The 19,790-nt window shown below is 38.7% G+C and overlaps 2 protein-coding genes across 2 annotated transcripts; both read right to left on the bottom strand.

Annotated features, from left to right (window-relative positions):
• Nucleotides 1–73: 73 nt before the first annotated feature.
• On the bottom strand, nt 74–12,645 carry LOC103475477 (short transient receptor potential channel 6-like). Its single transcript, XM_008427127.2, has 14 exons — nt 12,113–12,645; nt 10,823–11,154; nt 9,763–9,895; nt 9,172–9,472; nt 8,065–8,250; nt 6,414–6,578; nt 6,099–6,342; nt 5,792–6,013; nt 4,364–4,628; nt 3,364–3,559; nt 1,911–2,111; nt 1,253–1,309; nt 1,071–1,146; nt 74–809 (listed from the first exon to the last, which is right to left on the bottom strand). Exons 1-14 carry the CDS (start codon nt 12,250–12,252, stop codon nt 679–681), a joined length of 2,649 nt encoding a protein of 882 aa, XP_008425349.1. The 5' UTR covers nt 12,253–12,645; the 3' UTR covers nt 74–678.
• A 2,605-nt stretch (nt 12,646–15,250) lies between these two features.
• On the bottom strand, nt 15,251–19,192 carry angptl5 (angiopoietin-like 5). Its single transcript, XM_008427128.2, has 8 exons — nt 19,026–19,192; nt 17,746–17,917; nt 17,554–17,657; nt 17,370–17,463; nt 16,987–17,090; nt 16,795–16,915; nt 16,457–16,642; nt 15,251–16,385 (listed from the first exon to the last, which is right to left on the bottom strand). Exons 1-8 carry the CDS (start codon nt 19,080–19,082, stop codon nt 16,066–16,068), a joined length of 1,158 nt encoding a protein of 385 aa, XP_008425350.1. The 5' UTR covers nt 19,083–19,192; the 3' UTR covers nt 15,251–16,065.
• Nucleotides 19,193–19,790: the final 598 nt, after the last annotated feature.

Below are 19,790 nucleotides of genomic sequence, written 5' to 3'. Positions count from 1 at the left end.
TCTGCTTATTTTTATTAATTTATGCCTGATATGTGGTATATTTATTTTTAAGCGTTTATTTGTTTTTACTTAAAACAAAAAGGAACTCTTAGAATTATAACCAACACAAACTATGACACGTTGTAGGAAAACATTTTAAAAACTGAAGAAACAGAAGTAAGCTGTTCTCAAAAGTATTCACATCTCTGAAAATACCAGGATTTTGTGATGAAAACATGAAACTTTGAAGACTGAATCCTGAAAATGAAACGAGGTTTAAGAGTGTGTTTAAGAGTTTGTTTTTTTTTTAAAAAAGGAGGAACAAAATTAGTTAATTTACCACAATCTATTGTTTTGCCTCTCAGAAACCTGTCATTTTTAAAGGGCTGCAGAAACTAATGAGAGCTAACCTGCAGCTTAGCTCCTGAGCTTTTAGGAATCATTTTCCCACCAAAACTTGAGACAGAAGCACATGTTACGTTTGACATTTTTAGGGCAAACTTAGAAGATTTTACTCTCATTTGCACATTTATTTGTGTAAAAATTAAAGTTCCAGAATGTTTCCAATCATAATGAACTTGTATCTTTGTATCCACAACACTCTACTGTATAACCTGGTAATGCCTCTGCCCAAATGCAGGTACATTAAGGTACATTTAAAAGGCACTTAGCAAGCTTTGAGCATTTAGAGGTTGAGCACTACGATGACGGCGTGCTGAACTCTCCCAGCCTCCTCAACAGTCCATCAAGCGTCTCCATGTTCTGGGATTTCTCCTCCAGCAGCTCGTATCTCAGGCTCGAGATGTCCTGCTTGATCTCTTTCAGCTCACCTGGACCAGAACAGATGCAACCAAGAATAACTCAGAGGTTTGAGGTTACAGTATGACGCGGGTATGGATACATAAAATGGAAAATAAGAGCAGATCAAAACAAATTACTCAGGAATGGATAATTGCAGACACTTATGGCTGGGCAGTGTTGCAATGATTGCACTAAAAAATTTATGCCTCAGTGTTTTTAATAGAAAAATAAGTAGCATTTATTGTCACAAAGTTAGAATAATGACAAGCACACAGCTTAGTTTATGTTACCTTCTGTGATCTCGTCGCTCTCTCTGTCTGCTTGAGCTTTGATTATATAACGCTTGATTAGTCGCTTCATGATCTTCTGCAGCCAGTGAAGGAAAAGATGGGGAATATAGCATCATTATATAAGAAAATAAAGTGTAAATTTATTGAGGTTAATTTCATACAATATATAATAAAACACACACCTCATATCTTGTTGGACCATTTGAGCTGCCATATCCTGGACTTTTGCTCTCCCCAAGCTGCGGAAATAACTCATATATGTTATGTAATTTGATTTAGCTAAACAGTAATTAATTTAACTTTGCTCTCAGGTGAGTTTGATCCGGAAGGAATGCTTAATACCACTAGAGGGCGCCAATGATGATTTCATTTACTTTTCAGCCGCTGAAGCGAAAAGAGGATAAGTTCAAATATGTTTACAACCACAACTTTAATGTAGTTCATTTAGATTTATTGTGATGGATACAATTATTAATTAGTTATAATAATTAAATAAGTGATATGTGGGCTTTTAAATGTTTTATGTAAAAAAAAAAAAGCGCATCACTGAACAAACAGCGTAAAGGAGATCAATGAATACTCCAAGCTGCTCGAGGTTCAGGTATAATCAATATTCAAAAATTTAAAACCTGCTCATGGAGGACGCAGCTAAGATATTCCTTTCAGCTTCAGTTAAAATAACAGAGAGTATCTATAGATAGGATGACTATTAGTTGTTCACTCTGCAAATCTGTGCTTTCTGGAAGAGTGGCAAGAAAACAACTTTAAGACCAAATCTGAGAAACTTTAAGGAACATTAATACTTTAACATATGTTTTAAGTCATTACGAACATGTATACCTGATTAAGTTGTGTCTCGGTTTTCTTCTCGCTGTGTCTGTGAGCCACATGCAAGAGCATGGACTTTATGGCTGTGGCCAGTCCCAGCACAGATTTTGGACTGGGGACCAGATTGAATGGGACAGGGAGTGTCCTTCCCTCCTCAAAGTAAGAAAACCAAAGTTTCGCCCGAGCAAACTTCCACTCGACATCGGCATCGTCCTGAAGAGTAACAAAATGGAAAATGGAATAAAAAAAACAGGGTTAGTCAAATAAAATGTCTTTTGGGAATAAATTAATTCATAATCAGATTTAGAAAATTAATCAGGAATGGCCTTCCTAGAAATAAAGATGTCATAATCAAATGACATGTAACAAAGGCAGAAATCAAAACATCTGTTGTATTAAGTAATTTGGTGTCATTGTGAACATTTTACATCTATATTTAGATCTGCCAAAACAGTGGAAAGGTTTGGTTCGGGGAGAAAAGAGAGATGGGCAGAAGCAAAACCCAGAAACTTTACAACATACTGAAGATCAAGTTATGCACTGAAGGACTACAAGAAAAATAAAACAACCTTTGCAATTCATTGAAAGCTGGATTAAAACACTGATAGCAGTCAGATTGGTTGACTTTTTTGGGGGGGGAAAAAACACACATCGGCATCACTTAAAGGCTGAAAACTTCTGGTTTGTTTGTCCAACGTTAACAAAAGCAATTTATGAGATCATCTGGACAACAAATCCCAGCTATGTCTAGACATGGAGTTTCTGGAAGGCCAGACTGTCGAAACCTGCTTCTGTTCCTTGGTTTTGTTTTTTACACCACCTTGCAAATTTGTTCAAACAGCTTGAGCAATTCTTTCAACATATTTTATTGAGATTTCATGATAGAACACATGAAGTAGTTCTTATTTGTGAAATGGAAGATAAATTAAATATGGCTTAAATTATTTTTACACATAAAACTAAGAAAAAAGTGGAGAGTTAAAATAGCTGCGAGTCTTTTCTGTTTAGCTCGACCATCGTTTCACATCCAGAGACAGAAACGTTTGGACTTTGACTGGGCCATTCTCACACATCAACATGCTGTGATCCTTTAATCACAATATCTCCACAGCATTACGCTCCCTCTACCTTGCATTCAGTTTGGTTTTTGCCATATAAATAATTTTGTCTGTCAAAAGGTTTCCATTTTGTTTTCATCTTCCACAAACTTGCTGGATCTCATACTTCCAACAAAACTTAAAAATTTTTTTTTAGGCTGTCTGAGACTGAATACATGTGTTTTATCTGTTAAATATATTTATGTTCAGACAGAGTTGTGTACAGTAAAGCATCTAAATTCATTTTTATGAACACAAAGCAAGTTCATTCTACAAGAGAGTGCAAAAAAAAAAAAAACCCCAAACACATGACTTCATATTTATAGGCTCATACCTGGACCACATGGTAATGTAATTCAGTGACGTACCTCTATCTCCTGGAAGGAGCTGTTAATCATGGCGATGAGCATGTTGAGCAGCACTATCACCATGGTAACGTTGTAAACCCCATACAGTACGTAGCCAATGTTCTCAATGAACTTGTGTCCATTGTTGATGACTACAGACTTGACCTCAGAGAGTCCAAATATAGCCCAGAACAGCGTCTTGAAGCTCTCCTCCAGGCTACATGAACATACAGAGGGGAACGTTTTTAATTTAAGCAATCTGCTGAACACGAAAAAAAAATAATCCAACAGTTGGAAACCTGTTTCCAATATATTCTCTAATATATAAATACATCTAGAAAAAGTAGAAGCAAAGCAATAATTCCTAAAAGAATAAGAATGAGAAGGAAAGACTAACATTCTTTGTAATTTTCTTCTGCTATTACCAAGGTTGTTGTATTTATTGAAGTTGACATATTGCTGCATTGTGGTATATTAATTTAGAAACAATTTTTTAACATGTTAAAAGTGATGTTTGCTTAAATATACTTTATTACTGTTCTTTTTTTTTTTGCTTTTGTTTTAAATGTATTTTGTTTGAATATAACTTTGTTTAGCGACAGACTAGCGACCTGTCCAGGGTGACCCCGCCTCTCGCCCGGAACGTTAGCTGGAGATAGGCACCAGCACCTCCCGACCCCACTGAGGGACAAGGGTGTATAGAAAATGGATGGATGGATGGATAACTTTGTTTATTTTTTTAATTACACTGCGTTCAATAAAGTCAAACACAAAGTCAAACCTAAACTCAAAAACCTGATGAAAACAGGTGTATTTTAGAAAATAGTATCTGGTCAAATCAAATTTGTTAAAAAAACAACAGATCACTGCAACACTTATCGAGAAACTAATGAGGACAACATAGTTTAAGCTTTGTTCACAAAACATTAACCAGTTTAGTTCAGAAATAATCCTGTTTTAGCCTCTTTCTTCAATAAAAGCATCACTTCCAGTGAGAATTATGTGTGCATGAAAGTCTCACGTGGTGAAGGCGTCATTCTGCTTCGCTCCCAGGTAGTAAGAGTACAGGTTGAACATGCCAATCATGAACGCCAGAAAGACGAGCAGGAAGATGACCATGAACTTGAAGATGTCTTTGACGGTTCTTCCTAAAGAGATCTGGAGCGGCCCGAAGCTCTCGTTGGCTGGCAGGATGTAAGCAATCCTAGAGAAGCTCAGCACGACTGCGATCGCATAAAGGCCCTCCGACACGAGCTGCGGATCTGACGGAGTCCAGTGGATACGAGCTGCAAAACGGGCATAAATCAGCTGGAAAGCATCAGGATATCTGCTGCGAATGAAAACCTGATTTGTTTTAAAGTGGAAATGTGACTGCAGCCATGATTAAAATTAATTTTAGTTTTAGTAATTAAAGCAGAAGGACTTCGAAAGCCATAACGACGGTAACTTCTTTTGATGAGCAGCAGCTCTACTTCATGTTACAATGAATAAACGTTAATGGTTTGAATGGAGATTTTACGGGATGAACCAACACAACATTTTGCACAGTTGTGACTGGAAAAGAAAATTAAGATGATTAACATTTCTTGCAAAAAGAAGTCTGAAAAGTGTGGTATGTATTTACTTTTTAGCCCACCAGAGTATGTTTAAAATGTCTTAAATTCATTGAAACACTATAATTTAGCCTTAAATACATTAGTTTTATGACTTAAACTTTGTCGTGGCTGGACTATTTCATCTCATTTACTCTAGCTAACTTTTGTCTTGCAGGACTTTACAGTTACCCAAAACTTTGAGTCTGGGTTCTCTGCATTCTGTGACTCACGGCGCAGTTAGCTGCTAATAACTAGCTGCTAATATACTCTTTGCTAGCAAGCTAGCCAGAAAAGGTTAAGCTATCTAGCATTATGGGTAAGTGCAAATTTATTGTCTGTCTTCAGTTGCCAACCCAAATTTACTTATTTACTATTTTTTTTTGTAAATTTTTGTTGTGATAAAGGTCTTAAATTCTTCATAATGGTATTTAAAATGTCTTAAATGTGAATTGGTGAAACCTGCAGAAATCCTGCTGAGTCAATTTTTTGTTCAATAAAATTGCAATTGCAACTAGTTTGGTCTCCACCAGCTTTAAAACTCTAGAGACTTTTCATTCATTCCTCTCTGAAAAATGGTCCAGTTTAACTTTGAAGTGTTCTCAACTGGATTTAGTTCTTGACTTTGACTTGGTCATTCTAACATCTGACTACGCTATTGTAACTCTAGCTTAATGTTTAGGGTTACTGTCCTGTTGCTAATTTACCTCCATCACATCTTAAACCTTTTGCAGCTTCAAACTCGTCCCCTGAATTTAGCAGGAATTTTTAACTGGTAATACTAGATGTGCGTGCGTGCGTGCGTGCGTGCGTGCGTGCGTGCGCGTGTGTGTGTGTGTGTGCGTGTGTGTGCTTACCCAGAGTGAAGTAGTGTATCTCTGGGGGAAGTTGGACCAGAGTTTTGCAGTGTTTGTACACGTAGGCCTGAGCCAAATCAGCTTGCTTCATAGCAGAGAAGCGGCAGCTGAACGAGGCCAGAAAAATGGCCAGCATCCCAAAGTCCAGGAAGTTCCACGGTTCCACCAGGTACTCTCCGGGTCCCTGACTCCAGATCTCCTTCACTTCGGCCCAAATCATGCCTGCAGCAGCACAGTTTAAAGGTCACATCCTTATTTTAACATTTGCTTTAGTTGTTGTTTCCATTTATCGTCGTCTTCCGCTCACCCATGACCCATGAAATGATTAGGATCTCCATCCAGGTTAAGGGGGTGGTGGTCTTGCGGTGAAGCAGCAGGGGGTCCAACTTGAATTGTGGACTTCCAGGTTGCTGATGGTGGGTCATGTTAGGCAACAGCGTGGTGCCTGCAAAGCGGTCCGCTGCATTCAGGATGAGCAGGCCCAGGAAGATGGTGAAGGACGAGGCGTGGGCGACAAACTTCATGAAGGGGCTGCGCATAACTTTTCCTACCTGAGGACAGAGTAGAGAGCATGAGTGATCCGGTGGCTTGTGGGTAAAATCTACGCCTGAATGTTGTTTACTCTGCTGCACGGAGTGACCAAGTAAGCCACAGCCAGTCCAGGGAGTCCAATAGCCACAGCCAGCACCACCAGCAGCTTCACAGCGGTGGTTTGTTGTCTCAGGCCGGGCAGGTTCTCGTACCAGATACTCAGCAGCTGCTGCTGGCAGTTTGGATGAGCAACGAACTGGAGGAAAACAGAGCTGGGTTAAAACATTGTCAGGCAGCTAAATCCAACCAATTCACAGTAAATGTGATGTTAAATCATTTTACGAGACAAACAAATCCTGTTCATTTAACGTTAGATGGAATCTAATTCAGAATCAATCCAGTTCTTTCCAAAGCAATTTAGTCACAAACAGTGAAAACTAAAGTGTCTTCTAGACGCCAAACTGTGCAAACAATGTGCCTTATATTCTGGAAAATACAGTATGTTGCACTACAGTCAATTTATGAGGATCGTGTAACAGGAATTGATGAAAAGTTCAGAGTCTTAGATGTTTAAAGGGTATTTATTTTGTAGGTTTTAACAGATAGCAAATAAAGAGACAATAAAACTAAAGAGAAAAACTCCAGTTCTGGATTTTTTTTTTATTTTTGGGAGACTTCCTGTTTCTGCAAAGTTACATTAGTTCAGCAGTAAAGTAACAGATGCATGGACTATTTTTTTTCTGTCTCTCTGGGCTGGGAAATTTCTATTTTTGACAACATGATGGTGATGTCCTTGAAATCTGCCTAAAATATGATTTAAAGGTCATCTCCTGGTCAAAGATAAAACCAGGGTCTTTACATTGACGCTGACCCCAAATAAATGTCCTGCAGAGAAAACAGTCTGCACATAATCCACAATAACAAAGACCTTTTTTTATTACTCGAGGTGGCAGGAAAAAGAAGAAAATTCTTGACCTTTCTCATTACGAAGAAATGAAGTGCAGAACTACTAGGAAGTCATTACAGGTCCCTCCCATGACCACATCCATCGTTCTAGTACTCAGATCCACTTCAAAGTTCTGACCGCACAATATTTCTGGGACACCACAGAAGAAGAAAGTTCTGCCAGGAAGAAGTGTTAGGAACGAGTTGCAAGAACTCCCCAACCAGAGCCGGAAGAACATAAGGATGTCATTTTGTTGGTCAGCAATTAGTATTTTCTGTGGTCTGGATGGATTTGAACTGAAATTAAATATAATTTACTTTTTTTTTTTTTTGCCAATGTATTTTATTTTCTGTTTGCTTGAATCAAAATGGTTCTCTTCTCGAGAGAATCTGTGCATGAAAAATACAGAGTAAGGAATTGAATATTTCATTCTTGAATTGACAAATGTCAAAGTACTGCTTTGAAAAAAAAGACTCAAAAGTTATTTTCTTTCAAATAGACAGATCCAGAATAGGATAGTTTCCACTAACGATTCAAAATATGAAATGATTTTCAGAAATCACATTTCAAGCTACAGATGAGGGAAACTACCAAGCTTATTGGTGCTTAACACCATCCATGTTAGGAGAGCATTGTTGCAGTTTTTGTGCAATCCACCAAATCCTGGGAGCAAAACATTTGTTAAACATTTTTGCACTGCTTTGTAAATTCTCCTGACATAACAGATTCTGATAACACCACTGAAATAAATTAGCTCTATTTATGATTTTTGTTGTTTGCTTGAATGCCTGGTTACCTTTTTGAGTTCGTATTTGATGGCTAATTTGAGGCGTGTGAGGGAGGGACGACCTGGCATGTCGAAGCTGTCGTCAGAAACTGTTTCTCCGTTCAAGATGGCCTCCACTTCCTCTGTGCTGCGGCAAAGATCCAGAAGACCCACCACATAGTCCTTACACTGGTTCGACAGGCGACTGTAATCATTCTGCAGAAAAATAAGAACATAAGCTGAAGTCATTTTAAAGCAGCAGTAACAAAGTGTGGTAGGAACACAATTGTGATTTATACTTTTACACGTACTCTGCTCATTAAATCACATACATTTTTTGGACAAAAAAAAAATCACAACCAAGATTTCAAACATTTTATCTCAGTTCTGTTTCACTCATTTTATGTAGTTAGTGTTCACTTTACATAGTGAACTATGTTACTCTTTTTTGTTTTTGTAAAAAGAACAAGTTTAGTTTTAGCCACAAAGTGTTTCCCCACACCTCAATGAAGTAACTAAAATATGGAGGAATAAGTGAAAGTCCAAAGCAAAATTGGATGTCAAGAATGCAAAGCATCCCAAAAATTCAGTTTATGTATTTATGTAAATTCAGTTTCTATTGTAAGTTTTACAATAGTAATTTAATCATCAATTTTTTTTTCTTGTTGGTTAAAAAAGAAACAAAAGAAACTATGCTGTAGTGTCGCTAATATGTATATTAAAACTCTTTGCTCCCAACACTAAACCTTGTGGGACTCCACCTTTAACTTCTTCATTATTAACCTGCATAAACGGATTATGATCAAACACTTATGAGCAAAACTTCTTTTCCTTCTCATATAAACCTGTCATGTTTAAAGTAACAATGTGATCCTTATTATCAAACACTTTTATAAGTGTAAATAATCTTAAGCTGTTCTGCTTTCTTTCTGTTCCTGCTGTATGTCCTTAAGTAAATTCAGGTACTGAAAATTATGGCGTTCAAAATAATTAAAATTGAAAACAAAATTTTCACATACAGCACTTTAGAAAATTTAGAGAGCAGACAGCAAGAACAATTTCAAACAGAACCAATGCCATTAATGCAACCCTGACTTGACCAGTACAGTTGCGCTGGCAGGATGTTTTTCCACTGACCTTAAACTCTTTCTCAATATCAGCCAGCATGGCCAGCTCATTGCTGAGCTCCAGGGCAGCCAGCACCGGGTCCTCACTGGACAGGGAGAGGTATGCAGGACTGGCCAGGCCTCTGTAGGCATTGATCCTGGAGCGTGAGTGGCTGAAGGAATCGTACTGCTGCTGATAATTGCACGAGTCGCAGCCACAGAAGTAGTCGTGAGGAGGGTCGATACGGGCGCCTTTGCTCAGGAGCGTGTGGACTATCTCATATTCCTGGCAGTGGGCTGCAAGTATCACTGGAGTCACATCATGAGAAAACCTAAGAGGATAAACATGGTAACAATGTTTTCAGTCCACCAAGAAGTCAGCCTTAACTAGGCCACCTTGGTAAAAATTTATTTAAATAACATAAAACAGCTGTATTTATCCGCAGACTCAAAAACGGTGGACATATTTTGTTTTCAGACCAATTTCTTTCATTTGCACTGATGATCTGATTAAAAGAATAACTCAAATTGATGTAGTCTTTTTACCCCCTCACAAATTTAAAGGGTTTTTGCTTTTTTGTCAGTGGTTGACCTCATTATGGTGCTTCTTTACCAGTCGTACCTTGTCCCATCTTCGTCATAAGCGTAGAAGTCATCCAGCATGTCTACTTGTGCCGGACTTGCTGTCAGACGGTGAGCGTCTCTAAACGAAGGGTGACTGAGCAGAGCCTCTGTGATACGGACATAACCTTTACCTAGAGAAAACGTAGAATAAAGCTGTTAAAACATTGTGAAACAAAGGTAAAATTTAGTTTATATGCAAGTAAAATGCAAATTTGAAAGTAAAAAAAAAAGCAAAGCTTGCATGTCTGGTTCACCTTTTGCTACAACTTGTGGTGGAAAAATCTATTAGGGTAAATGTTATAAAACTTTTTAAATCATTTTAAATCAAACTTTTTAAGTCATTTTATTACTTAAGAATGTTTACCAAATCCACAAGTTGCAAGTGTTTTGGGTCTATCCTTAACTAACATCTCCAGACATCTAGAGAATTACATTTCTGTGAATTCTTCCTCTTAGATTAGATTTAGATGTGTGTTAGGATTGTTGTTCTATTATTAACCTCCACTGCAGTGGCACAGTTTGTAGGATTTTGTAGTAAAGGTATTATTTTAAAAAATCATTAATGGTATGTTTGTTGATGGACCCAAAATGCAGACAGGAGCTGGAAGCATTGATCATGTTGAATGTTTTTAATGACAACACTGAAAACTTACAAAACTCACAGGGAACGCAGGGAGCCAGAGCAGAACAAAAACAGAAATCCAGGGGAAATACCAGCAAGGAAACACGAGGAGTAACAGAAGAACCAGTGATGAGTGAGTAAAAGAGGTAGAGAACACTGGGAACTAGGAAATTAATCTAAGACAAAGGAACAAATAAACTAGAGTAACTAAGAAAGACACAATAAATAAAAACTAACTAGAATCACTAAGAAGGAACTGAAGTGAAAATAGAAACTAACAAAAAACTCAAAAATCCCAAATCCTAACAATTAACTTTAAGAACCTTAAAAGTCGTAGTAGAAGACACTGCTGACCCCTTTGTTTTCATTATTTGCTTCAGACATTAAATTTCCAAGCAAATTTTTGTCTATGCATGCAGAAGTGCAAATTTCTTACTGATGGCTAGTAGGAGAGCATCTCCCACTCTGGCCAGATCTGCCCTCCCCAGCAGCAGCTCCGTCACCTCCAGATGTTCGTTGGCCACAGCAAGCTGCAGCGCATTCTGTCCCATGTAGTCCACCGCATTGACGTTCAGGTTGGGGATATGGAGCAGCATGCGGCGCACCTCTGGGATGTTGCCGTACTCGGCTGCCTCCAGGAAACGCTGCTCGACCTCTGACAGGCTGAAGGAAGGAGCTGAGAACATGTAGGCAGGACCTCGCATAGCCTGGCGGCGTTTAGCAGCGCTGAGGCGAGCTGTGAGCGACCTGTCAGCGCAGCTGTGCCTGCTGGGAATCGGGGAGGCATACGGTTCATGTCAGGATGTAATAAAATGGATCAGCTCTCTACCAAGTTTTAACGCTACTTAAATCTAACTCTGAGAGAGAGAGAGACCAATCAAAGCCCACACTGTCAAAGTGGAAAAGCTGGGAGTAAAAAGCTTAAAAATACATATATTAATTGTTGAATAGATTATTGTCAGTCAGTGGGACTCTAGTGCACACTCGTCTAGTGCACACAGGTGTATGTTCACACAATGTCAGGGTTGGAAAACATCAACAATAACTTTTAGAGGGTTATAAGACCATCAAACTGAAGCTGAAGTCCATCATTCTGCATTTAGAGAAATTGTTCAATGGTGGAAAACATTTAGGGCAACAGATTATTTCAGCAAAAGTGAAAATCCTAGCAATTTCTCCCAAAAGGTTGGAAAAACTATGCAAAACAACCGTCTTATACGCTACACATCAAAGTTAATGGTAGATAAAGAAAAAAAAGAAAGATTGACTTAAAAGGGATGCTAATAAAAGAGTGTGAGCGCGTGGCTCAGATTTCTAAAACTGCATCTAAAAGAAAAACAGTTTTTTCTTCTGGAGTGTCGGGACCAAAATAGAGATGCTTGTTCATTACATACAGCACCATGTTTGAAACACCAAAGGCATGTCAACACAAACACCTCATACAAACTGTCAAACACTGTGGTGGAAGTGAGGCGGTGACTTAAATTTATTTTACAGCCATTGAGAGTCAACCATGAACTTATTGGTCTACCACAGTATTTTATATTCAACACAACTATCCAAAAAAAAAAGACCAAGCACAAAATCTACAACTCGATCTCCCTAAACAACAAAAAACATGAAAAAGGTTCCAGTCAGACCAGACCTCAGTGCAGCAATACCTTCTTCTCCATACAGATGTTTACTGTTTGTTTATCTGAGTAGTGGATGTAAGTCAGAGCCTTACCCAAGGCATTGCCCAGCACAGCAGTATTCCTCTCCAAAGTCATCATAAAGGAGCAGGTTGTCGCGGCTCCTGGCTCTGGATCTGTCCGTGTCGCCGGCAGCCCGGCTGATGCGGTCGGCCGACGGCGGTCTGTGGTTCATCCTGGAGGATGACCAGCAGCACAGGCTCCCGCTTCATGTGAACAAGCAGTCAAGTGCCTGTGGCATGTTCCTGCCTCGCTCGCTCTGCCGCCCTCCCCCTTTGTTTATTCTCCATCCTTGAGAAAGAATGTGTCCTTCTGGGTCCCACTATACTTTTATTTACATGACACGTTGAACCTCACAGATGTGGAAGGATCCTGGAGGGTCAATTTCTGATTGACTTGTTTTCTTTCATTTCAGCCATCCCTGGACTCCTTTCTCTCGCTTTCTATCTCTCTCTTAGCTTGACCTTTGACTCTTCCTTACCTGTGGACGGATTAATAAAGTTCAATTTCAGAAGAAAAAACGATGGATATTCCTTCCTCTTAAGTTTTTATACAATAAATAAATTTTTGTGTGCGTGTTCGAGTGCATGCATGCATGCAGGAGTGACTGATGGCTGATGAACTGCAGATGAGATTCCTTCGGGTTTAAATTCCCAGTAGGCTTTGCTTCCTGTCCGCTCCTACTTTCCACTGATCTCTGTCAAGTGTGGGAAAAAAAACACACACACTTAAACATATATTCCTGAGACATGTAAATGAAATTTGCGCGTGCCGTTTTCAGTAAATTTTCTCTATTTTAGAAAATCGTTGCCTCGTCTCTTGACTGGAGCTCGTTCTCATTAAAAGTTGCGACGCATTAAAAAAAAAACCTTAAAAGCTGAAAAGAATCTGATTAAACTGAGCCTCTGATGTCTGATAGTCAGAGAGAAAACTGCCTTTTAAGGCGCTGATTGCTGAAGATTAGTCACTTTGGACATTTCATGCTATGAGAGCGTTAGGCGGTTTCAAGGAAGAGGTCTAAACACTGACGAATGTCACCAGTAAGAGTTTTTGTTGAGACTTCCTCCACAGAGCAGAACAGAGCCGAGATCTGGACGTAAACACTGTCAACCCAAACATACACAATCTGATTGGGGGGAACACAGAGTGCAAAGCACCTGGATGAGCTTCGTTCTCTATCTGTGTCTGCCTGTGTATTGATGGATGCTGCCAATATATGCACATACATACCAGACCACACAAAGAGCCAGAGTTCCTACAGTGTTATCAGCTGCGTTAATAAACCTTTATCATGCAAACGGACACAAACAGAAAGTAAATTACGTGTTCCTGCGTGCAGAACCAAACAGGAAGACAGAGGTGGGATAGTACTGAGAAGAATGCAGACTCCTCAAACGAGCACTCTGGTCTTTGTTTCAAAGCTAAAGTAACTCATGTGCTTCCACGCAACAGCTCTTCTTTTAGGTTGAGTATACACACCAAGCAGTAAAAGATAAATAAGGCTGTAAAAAAGCAGCTGAAACCTTGTCGCATTTTTCTATTCTTCCTTTTTTGTCATGTTCAACGTTTTCAGATCACCAAACAACTATTAACGCCAGGCTAATATAACCTCTGTTAATACAGGAACATTGTTCAGTTACGAAGGGAAAAAGGCAAATCTTACCGACTGTGTTAAAAAAGTTTTATATCCAGATCTGCACAAAATCCAGTGTTCCTTAAAATGGGAACTGAAGTGAATACATTCGAATTTTATCAAAACATCTGCTAGTCGAAAGGTGCACTCAATGCTTCAGAAATCTGGTTGTAACCTTTTCAGACTGATGGATATCAATCTGTTCTTAAATGTCTTTATATCAGGGCATGACGTGTAGCTACAGAAATATTTTGTCCTATTTTATGTTGACTCTTTTTAAGGGATTTTCTGATCCTACAGATACTTAAATGACGACAGCTTACCAGTGATGTGGTTAATCACTGTTCATTCATGTTTTATTAAAGGTGTAAGGTTTCTTTTTTCAGACAAGACCAGATCAGCTTGGATATGTACCTGAACTGTGCTTTGTATTTACTCAGATTATCTCTGTCTGATATTAATTTTTTTTTTAGGATCTCAATCATTTATGGAGGTTTTTTTTCATATCTAAAAAAAGGTGTTTTCTATTTACATTGGAAAACCAGATGTTGAGCCTTCCGGATGTGCGGTGGTAAAAGTTGTGCTAACATTGAGCTCTGTAAGATTTCAAATAAAACTTTATGGTCCTTTAGCCCTCTGATGTCACACCTCTTACATAACAGACGCTTTAATGGAAAAGTTTTTGTAAACTAGGACTTAAATGGATTAACTGTAAATAATAAATATGTCTTCTTTCTGTTTTTTTTTGTTTCAATAACAATAAGAACCTGCTTGGTGTAGACTGTGCGATAAAGAGTCGTGTTTATATGCATGTGGGTCATTTTGTATGTTATCAGCTGAGGATCTCAGTACAAACATAAAAAGCTTTAAACACAAATTTTAACCACTATTACTGAACATTTCTTAAAACAACTCAATTCTGATTCTTGATTGTTTGTTTGTTGCTTTTTTTGTTTGTGCAGTTAAAATGAACCCTCCCGACCCCACTAAGGGACAAGGGAGTAAAGAAAATGGATGGATGGATGGATGGATGGATGGATGGATGGATGGATGGATGGATGGATGGATGGATGGACAGTTAAAATGTTTAGATTGGGGTCATTAGCACCACCTGCTGGACTGAATTGGTTCTTTTTTTTTATCAAAATCTGTTTCACCTGTTGCTGCTTCTCTCAAATTACAACCGCAGTAAGTACACTAAACAACTTTTATGTTAAACACAGTTTAAGACATTTACTCTGAGTTGTAAATAACGACAGTGTTACTTTTATTTTATAATAACTGCACTAAAGTTAGTAAGAACTGATAGTATCACTTTGCTGTTCTGGTTGGGTAATTTTGACACAGCTAATTCCGTATATTTTTGCTCTGATTTGATCAAATATATTTAATTTAATATTATTTAAGTGTTTAGACTTTTAATTAGGTTCTAAAATAGTGGAAGGTTCACCCTTCATGTCAGGTATAGACAGTGAATTTTTAGAAATTATTTATGACTTCCTTACCATCAAACTTTCAACAAAACTTAATCTACGACATATACATGCAGAATGACTTTATTGTCCACTTGTAATATGTAAAATCTTAAAATCATATTAATAAAAACCAACTATAAAAAGCTTTGGCTTGACTGTTTTCATTTCCTCTAGATGAATAAGTAAATGGTGACGGGATTCATGTATGTTATTGCAGTTTTCCTTAACTAACATTTACATTCAAATATAACAAATAAAGACAGGTTACATAGAAACATTTATGGCAATTAAAAAGAACTAGCACAGTTTAACAAAAATCACAGAATTTATGTGCACATCAGGGATTTCTACTTGTAACAGTGGTCAAATGGCATTTGTGGCATAAATTTGTCCTCTTCAGACAAAACAAAATTAGCTGTAGTAATAGTTTAATATCATAATTATAGTACACATTCTTTAGCACTAAATAACAATAATTTTGCTGAACTTTGAGGTAATCTTCCATAACTTTTGCAGAACTTCAAAGAGACTTTTCCAAAACTCATCAGCTACGTCCATGGAATTTGAATGGAAATAAAGAAAAAGCACCAAAAAATGTTTGAAAAGTACTTGGTAGATTTCAGAAAAGTTCCAGAAAGTATCTCAGGAGTTTCAAGAAAGCGTGATTAAAAAAAAGCTCTTAAAAGTATCTGCCAAGATTCATGAAAGTTTCAGAAAGTGCTTGTTAAGTTCCTGAAAGTATCTGCTAAGTTTTAGAAAGGGTCTTTGAAAGTATTATCTAAGTTCAAGTATAAGTTGTAATATTTTGCACTACCGAATATTTGCTGTGTTAGTAAAATTGTCGGAGGCCCATCAATGCTTCATCCTTCTTCTTTAGGTGTCAGTTGTTGGTTGCAAGCCTTCTGATCTTCATTGTAACGGATTTGATGGCGTAAGGGACTCCACTCTGCCTCCAGGTGTCCCAAAGGATGCGTGTCCTCTTCCCTTGGTTCTGTTCCCCATCTTCGGGGGAGCCGTTGAGGTTCGCCAGTCCGCACTGGTTGAACCACCACCCTGTGTGGTTGTGCAGGATGCTGCAACTCTCCACCGTCCTGTTGGCAAAGCTGCATGACGGGTTGCAGCCGTCGTTGTCCACATCCGAGGCGCTAAATGGAGCTGTGTCCTGGTTCTGCTCCTGCTCATAGCCACGGAAAGCATCACCTGAGCAAAAATAATGCCACATATCAAACGGTTTGAAAAGAAATGTAGATGTCTTCCTTGTTTTGTCATACCAGCACTGCCTGCATATCTGCCCAGGTGGATTCTGAAGAACTGGGTTTCATTGTCAAGGCGGAAGTCATCATAGGAAGCATAAGACGTGACATCGTTGTTGGACACTAAAGCGATGTGAAGTTGGAAGCGAGCATCTTTCTGGTTGACGATGTGAAAAACCTTCTTCAGACCCAACCAGTGTTCTCCTATAGAACCAAAGAAGGAGAAATTTGATGAGGATCAAACTCCGCTGCAGCTTTAGGCTTCTCGCGGCTTGATAAATAGGAGAAAGAGTTGAATGAAAAGGCTTTAAGGTAAACCTGATTCTTTAATGATAATGAATGCATGTATGCGCAACCTGCAAGGTTTCCAAATCCATCAAGGTAATCAGCCCAGGATCGTTTGAAGTCATTCAATCCATCAGTCCTCCTCTGCATCACTGTCCAGCCGCCTTCCATGTAGTCCATCTCACAGAACACCTTAACAACATTTGTTTAGGTTTTAATGATGGAAATTAGCCAAACGGGGAATGCCTAAGTTAATTTTGTACCTCAAAAGAAGAGTCTGTTTCTTCTGGATGGATTATGTAAATACCACTGGGGATCTTTGGGACGACTGACATCAGGCTCTCCTTGATGTCGCTGCAGTCTCGTCCTGATCAAAATCATAAGCGATCAAATTCAAGAAAATATTTGAGCCATTGTTGTTAACAACTAAAGGGGTTCTTTGATGAAAATCTCACTTTGCACATTAACATTTCTTATTTACATATGACTTTTAATTCCTTCTTTACCTGATTTAGATATGATGCCTTACACTTTTTCACATTTTGTCCCATTATATCCACAAATTTAAACGAATTTATTTGGATTTTATCGAAGATAGAAAATAACCCTTCGGTCTGCATGTTGTATAAGGGAGCCTGTGTGTTACCGTGGGACTGAACAGGTTTTATCGAGTACATCTCAGCGTTGCTTCTCTGGACCTCGGAGCTGAGCATCTGCACTTTGCTCATCAGTTCCGAAACCTGGAAATGTGACACAGCAGCGCTCACTACTGGCCAGCTAATTCCTTTAAAGTCTCTGCGTCAAACCAGAAAATTCTGACCAGGTTTTACCTGTCCGCTCAGGACATCTAGGCCTCTCTGCTGCTCCTCGATCACATCCCTGATTAGCTTTCGGGTGCTACGTCCAAATGCCAGCAGGGACTGCTGCAGCTGGCCTGCACACATGCAAACAGACATGCTTAGTGAGCAGCCAATATTGATGAGAGAGCTATCAGTACTACAAGGACAAAATAGAAACTTCACCACAAATTGAGTGTTTTTCATCCCGGAGGAGTTTGACGGTGATGTCACATGGGATGGAGCACGCATCGTGACCTTTGGTCTGCCTGAAAGCTCTTTGGTCTTTGACAGGCGAGTCAGAGAGTTCCTCACTTACAGGCTCTGATTGGTTTAAATGGCCAGCTGTACCTTCAGTCTACAGGTAAACAGAAGAATGCAGTTTGATCAGATAGCACACAGACTGCCTGCGGTCAGAAAAGCACTGGAACGTTTTACCCTCATTTTTATGTTAGGTTAAATGTTACAAGATATTTCTATTTATTTTATAACTTTTTTGAAAAACTCCTCATTATACTGGAAACCAGGCATCTGCTGGATAATATTTATTCTGCTTTTTCAAAGTTTGAGCCTCTAATTTACAGAGTTGCTAGCAATATTACACTGTCAAAGTATAATAAGCAAATAAAAGACATCTTTGTCATTTCACCTCTTTGCTTTTTGCTACATCGGCAGTTTTACCTATGTTGTACCCAGAAAGATCATTTTCAGGGTACAACCAGGTGTAAATTTGTATCTTTGGGATATTTAAGAAGTGGTTTGGAGTAGCTTCAAATACTAATCAGTAGTCTTATGAAAGTGACTGATAGGGTCAGTCATTGGTAATGCTCTGTAACATTAAATCCTACTGAAATGCAACAAGAGATTTGAGTTTTTTGTCTTTTTTAATCTATAAAATTCAAAAAAGCTATTTACTGATGAGACATACATTATTATGCTTTAGTTAAGTTTACTGGAATAAAATGGTTGGTTTACAGACATAAAAGTGAATAAGATTGAGAATAAATAGCAAAGCATGGGGGCATAAAATGACTAAGAAGCAAACGAATCTGGAGCTCACTGGGATAAATAGTAGCTGGGATACAAATTTGTTTAATTATAAGGTAAAAATAGCATTAGACATTATAATGTCTGAGAATGTCAAAAGCACAATTTCCTTAGACCTTAATTTAAATATCCTAGATTAAAATATTGAGTTTTTCTAAAGGGATAAAGTTTTGACAAAACATCCTTCATATATAAAACCGTGTTTATCTCAATAAAATATAAAATGGGCTCTCTAACTTTCTATTTTCTTATAGGATATAAATGTTTTCTTCAAACAATGACAAACAGAATAAAGCAGCTTGTTTGGGCCTCTCGCTGACAGCTTTCTTCATTACTCGGCCTTCCATAAATCCTAATAAATGTTTCCCAATACAGAAATGCAAAAAAAGATTAACAACTTTCAACATGCATATACATACTGTGGAGGAAACCAGCTGAGGCAGGAGCAGCAGGAGGACAGTCGTTGCCCACATCATCCCAGTCCAACTGTGATTACTTCCTCACAAAGCGAGGGGGCGGAGCTCTTCCCACCAGCTTCTTCATTTATACCTATTTTTTTCCACAAACTGTCCACATCTACTGTTTGTAGTCCAAACCCCTTTTCACTTTCTCCTCAGTTCCTCTCACACGTGACAGTGGGAGTGACTGGGTGATGCTACTCCCACTTTCTTGTAAACTCCCATTACGTCAGACGAGTTAAAGAAGGGTGTTAATGAAAATCTGATTATGTTCCCCAGAAGGAGCTGAATGTGCAGATTTTTAGTTTCGTGTTGGAGTTATTACTTTCCTATGTGGTGTGTCTCTCAACCAGGCATTGTTGTTTTAAAGGTTACATCCTGCCGCCAGCATGAGAAACAGATGTGGGGAGAAAAAAAAAAAGTGCAGCTTGTTTTATTGAACCCCCAGACTCGGCTGGTGTCGCTGCGTGGGAGCTGCAGCTGAAGGTAGGGTGCAGAAAGGCAGGGTGTTTGTTACTTATGTTTCCTCCGACCCTAAGCACTGAGTCAAAAGTCCCCTGCAGAGTGAAACCAATTATTCCACTAAAGTGGGCATTTAAGCAGTGAAGAAAATACAAAAGCAAAAGAACAGCTGAAAATGCCACGAAGGGTCCAGCTGGAGTCTGTCGCTTCCTTGGAAAAAGTTTCTGAGAGTGCCAGTGGAAAGGATCACTGCTGTTCCAGGCC

The sequence above is a fragment of the Poecilia reticulata genome, linkage group LG14, assembly GCF_000633615.1.
Source record: "Poecilia reticulata strain Guanapo linkage group LG14, Guppy_female_1.0+MT, whole genome shotgun sequence".
NCBI classification, from domain to species: domain Eukaryota; kingdom Metazoa; phylum Chordata; class Actinopteri; order Cyprinodontiformes; family Poeciliidae; genus Poecilia; species Poecilia reticulata.
Note: the sequence above shows the minus strand (reverse complement) of the source record. Positions and strands in the feature narration are given on the sequence as shown.

Excerpts from the sequence above, each read along its gene's own strand:
- LOC103475477 (XM_008427127.2), bottom strand. The coding sequence starts at position 12,252 with ATGAACCACAGACCGCCGTCGGCCGACCGCATCAGCCGGGCTGCCGGC. Across the intron at positions 9,473-9,762 it reads TATGACGAAGATGGGACAAG|GTTTTCTCATGATGTGACTC; the intron begins GTACGACTGGTA and ends TTATCCTCTTAG. Across the intron at positions 810-1,070 it reads GAGCGACGAGATCACAGAAG|GTGAGCTGAAAGAGATCAAG; the intron begins GTAACATAAACT and ends GTTCTGGTCCAG.
- angptl5 (XM_008427128.2), bottom strand. The coding sequence starts at position 19,082 with ATGATGTGGGCAACGACTGTCCTCCTGCTGCTCCTGCCTCAGCTGGTT. Across the intron at positions 16,643-16,794 it reads TGGATTTGGAAACCTTGCAG|GAGAACACTGGTTGGGTCTG; the intron begins GTTGCGCATACA and ends TTGGTTCTATAG. Across the intron at positions 16,386-16,456 it reads CAGATATGCAGGCAGTGCTG|GTGATGCTTTCCGTGGCTAT; the intron begins GTATGACAAAAC and ends ATTTTTGCTCAG.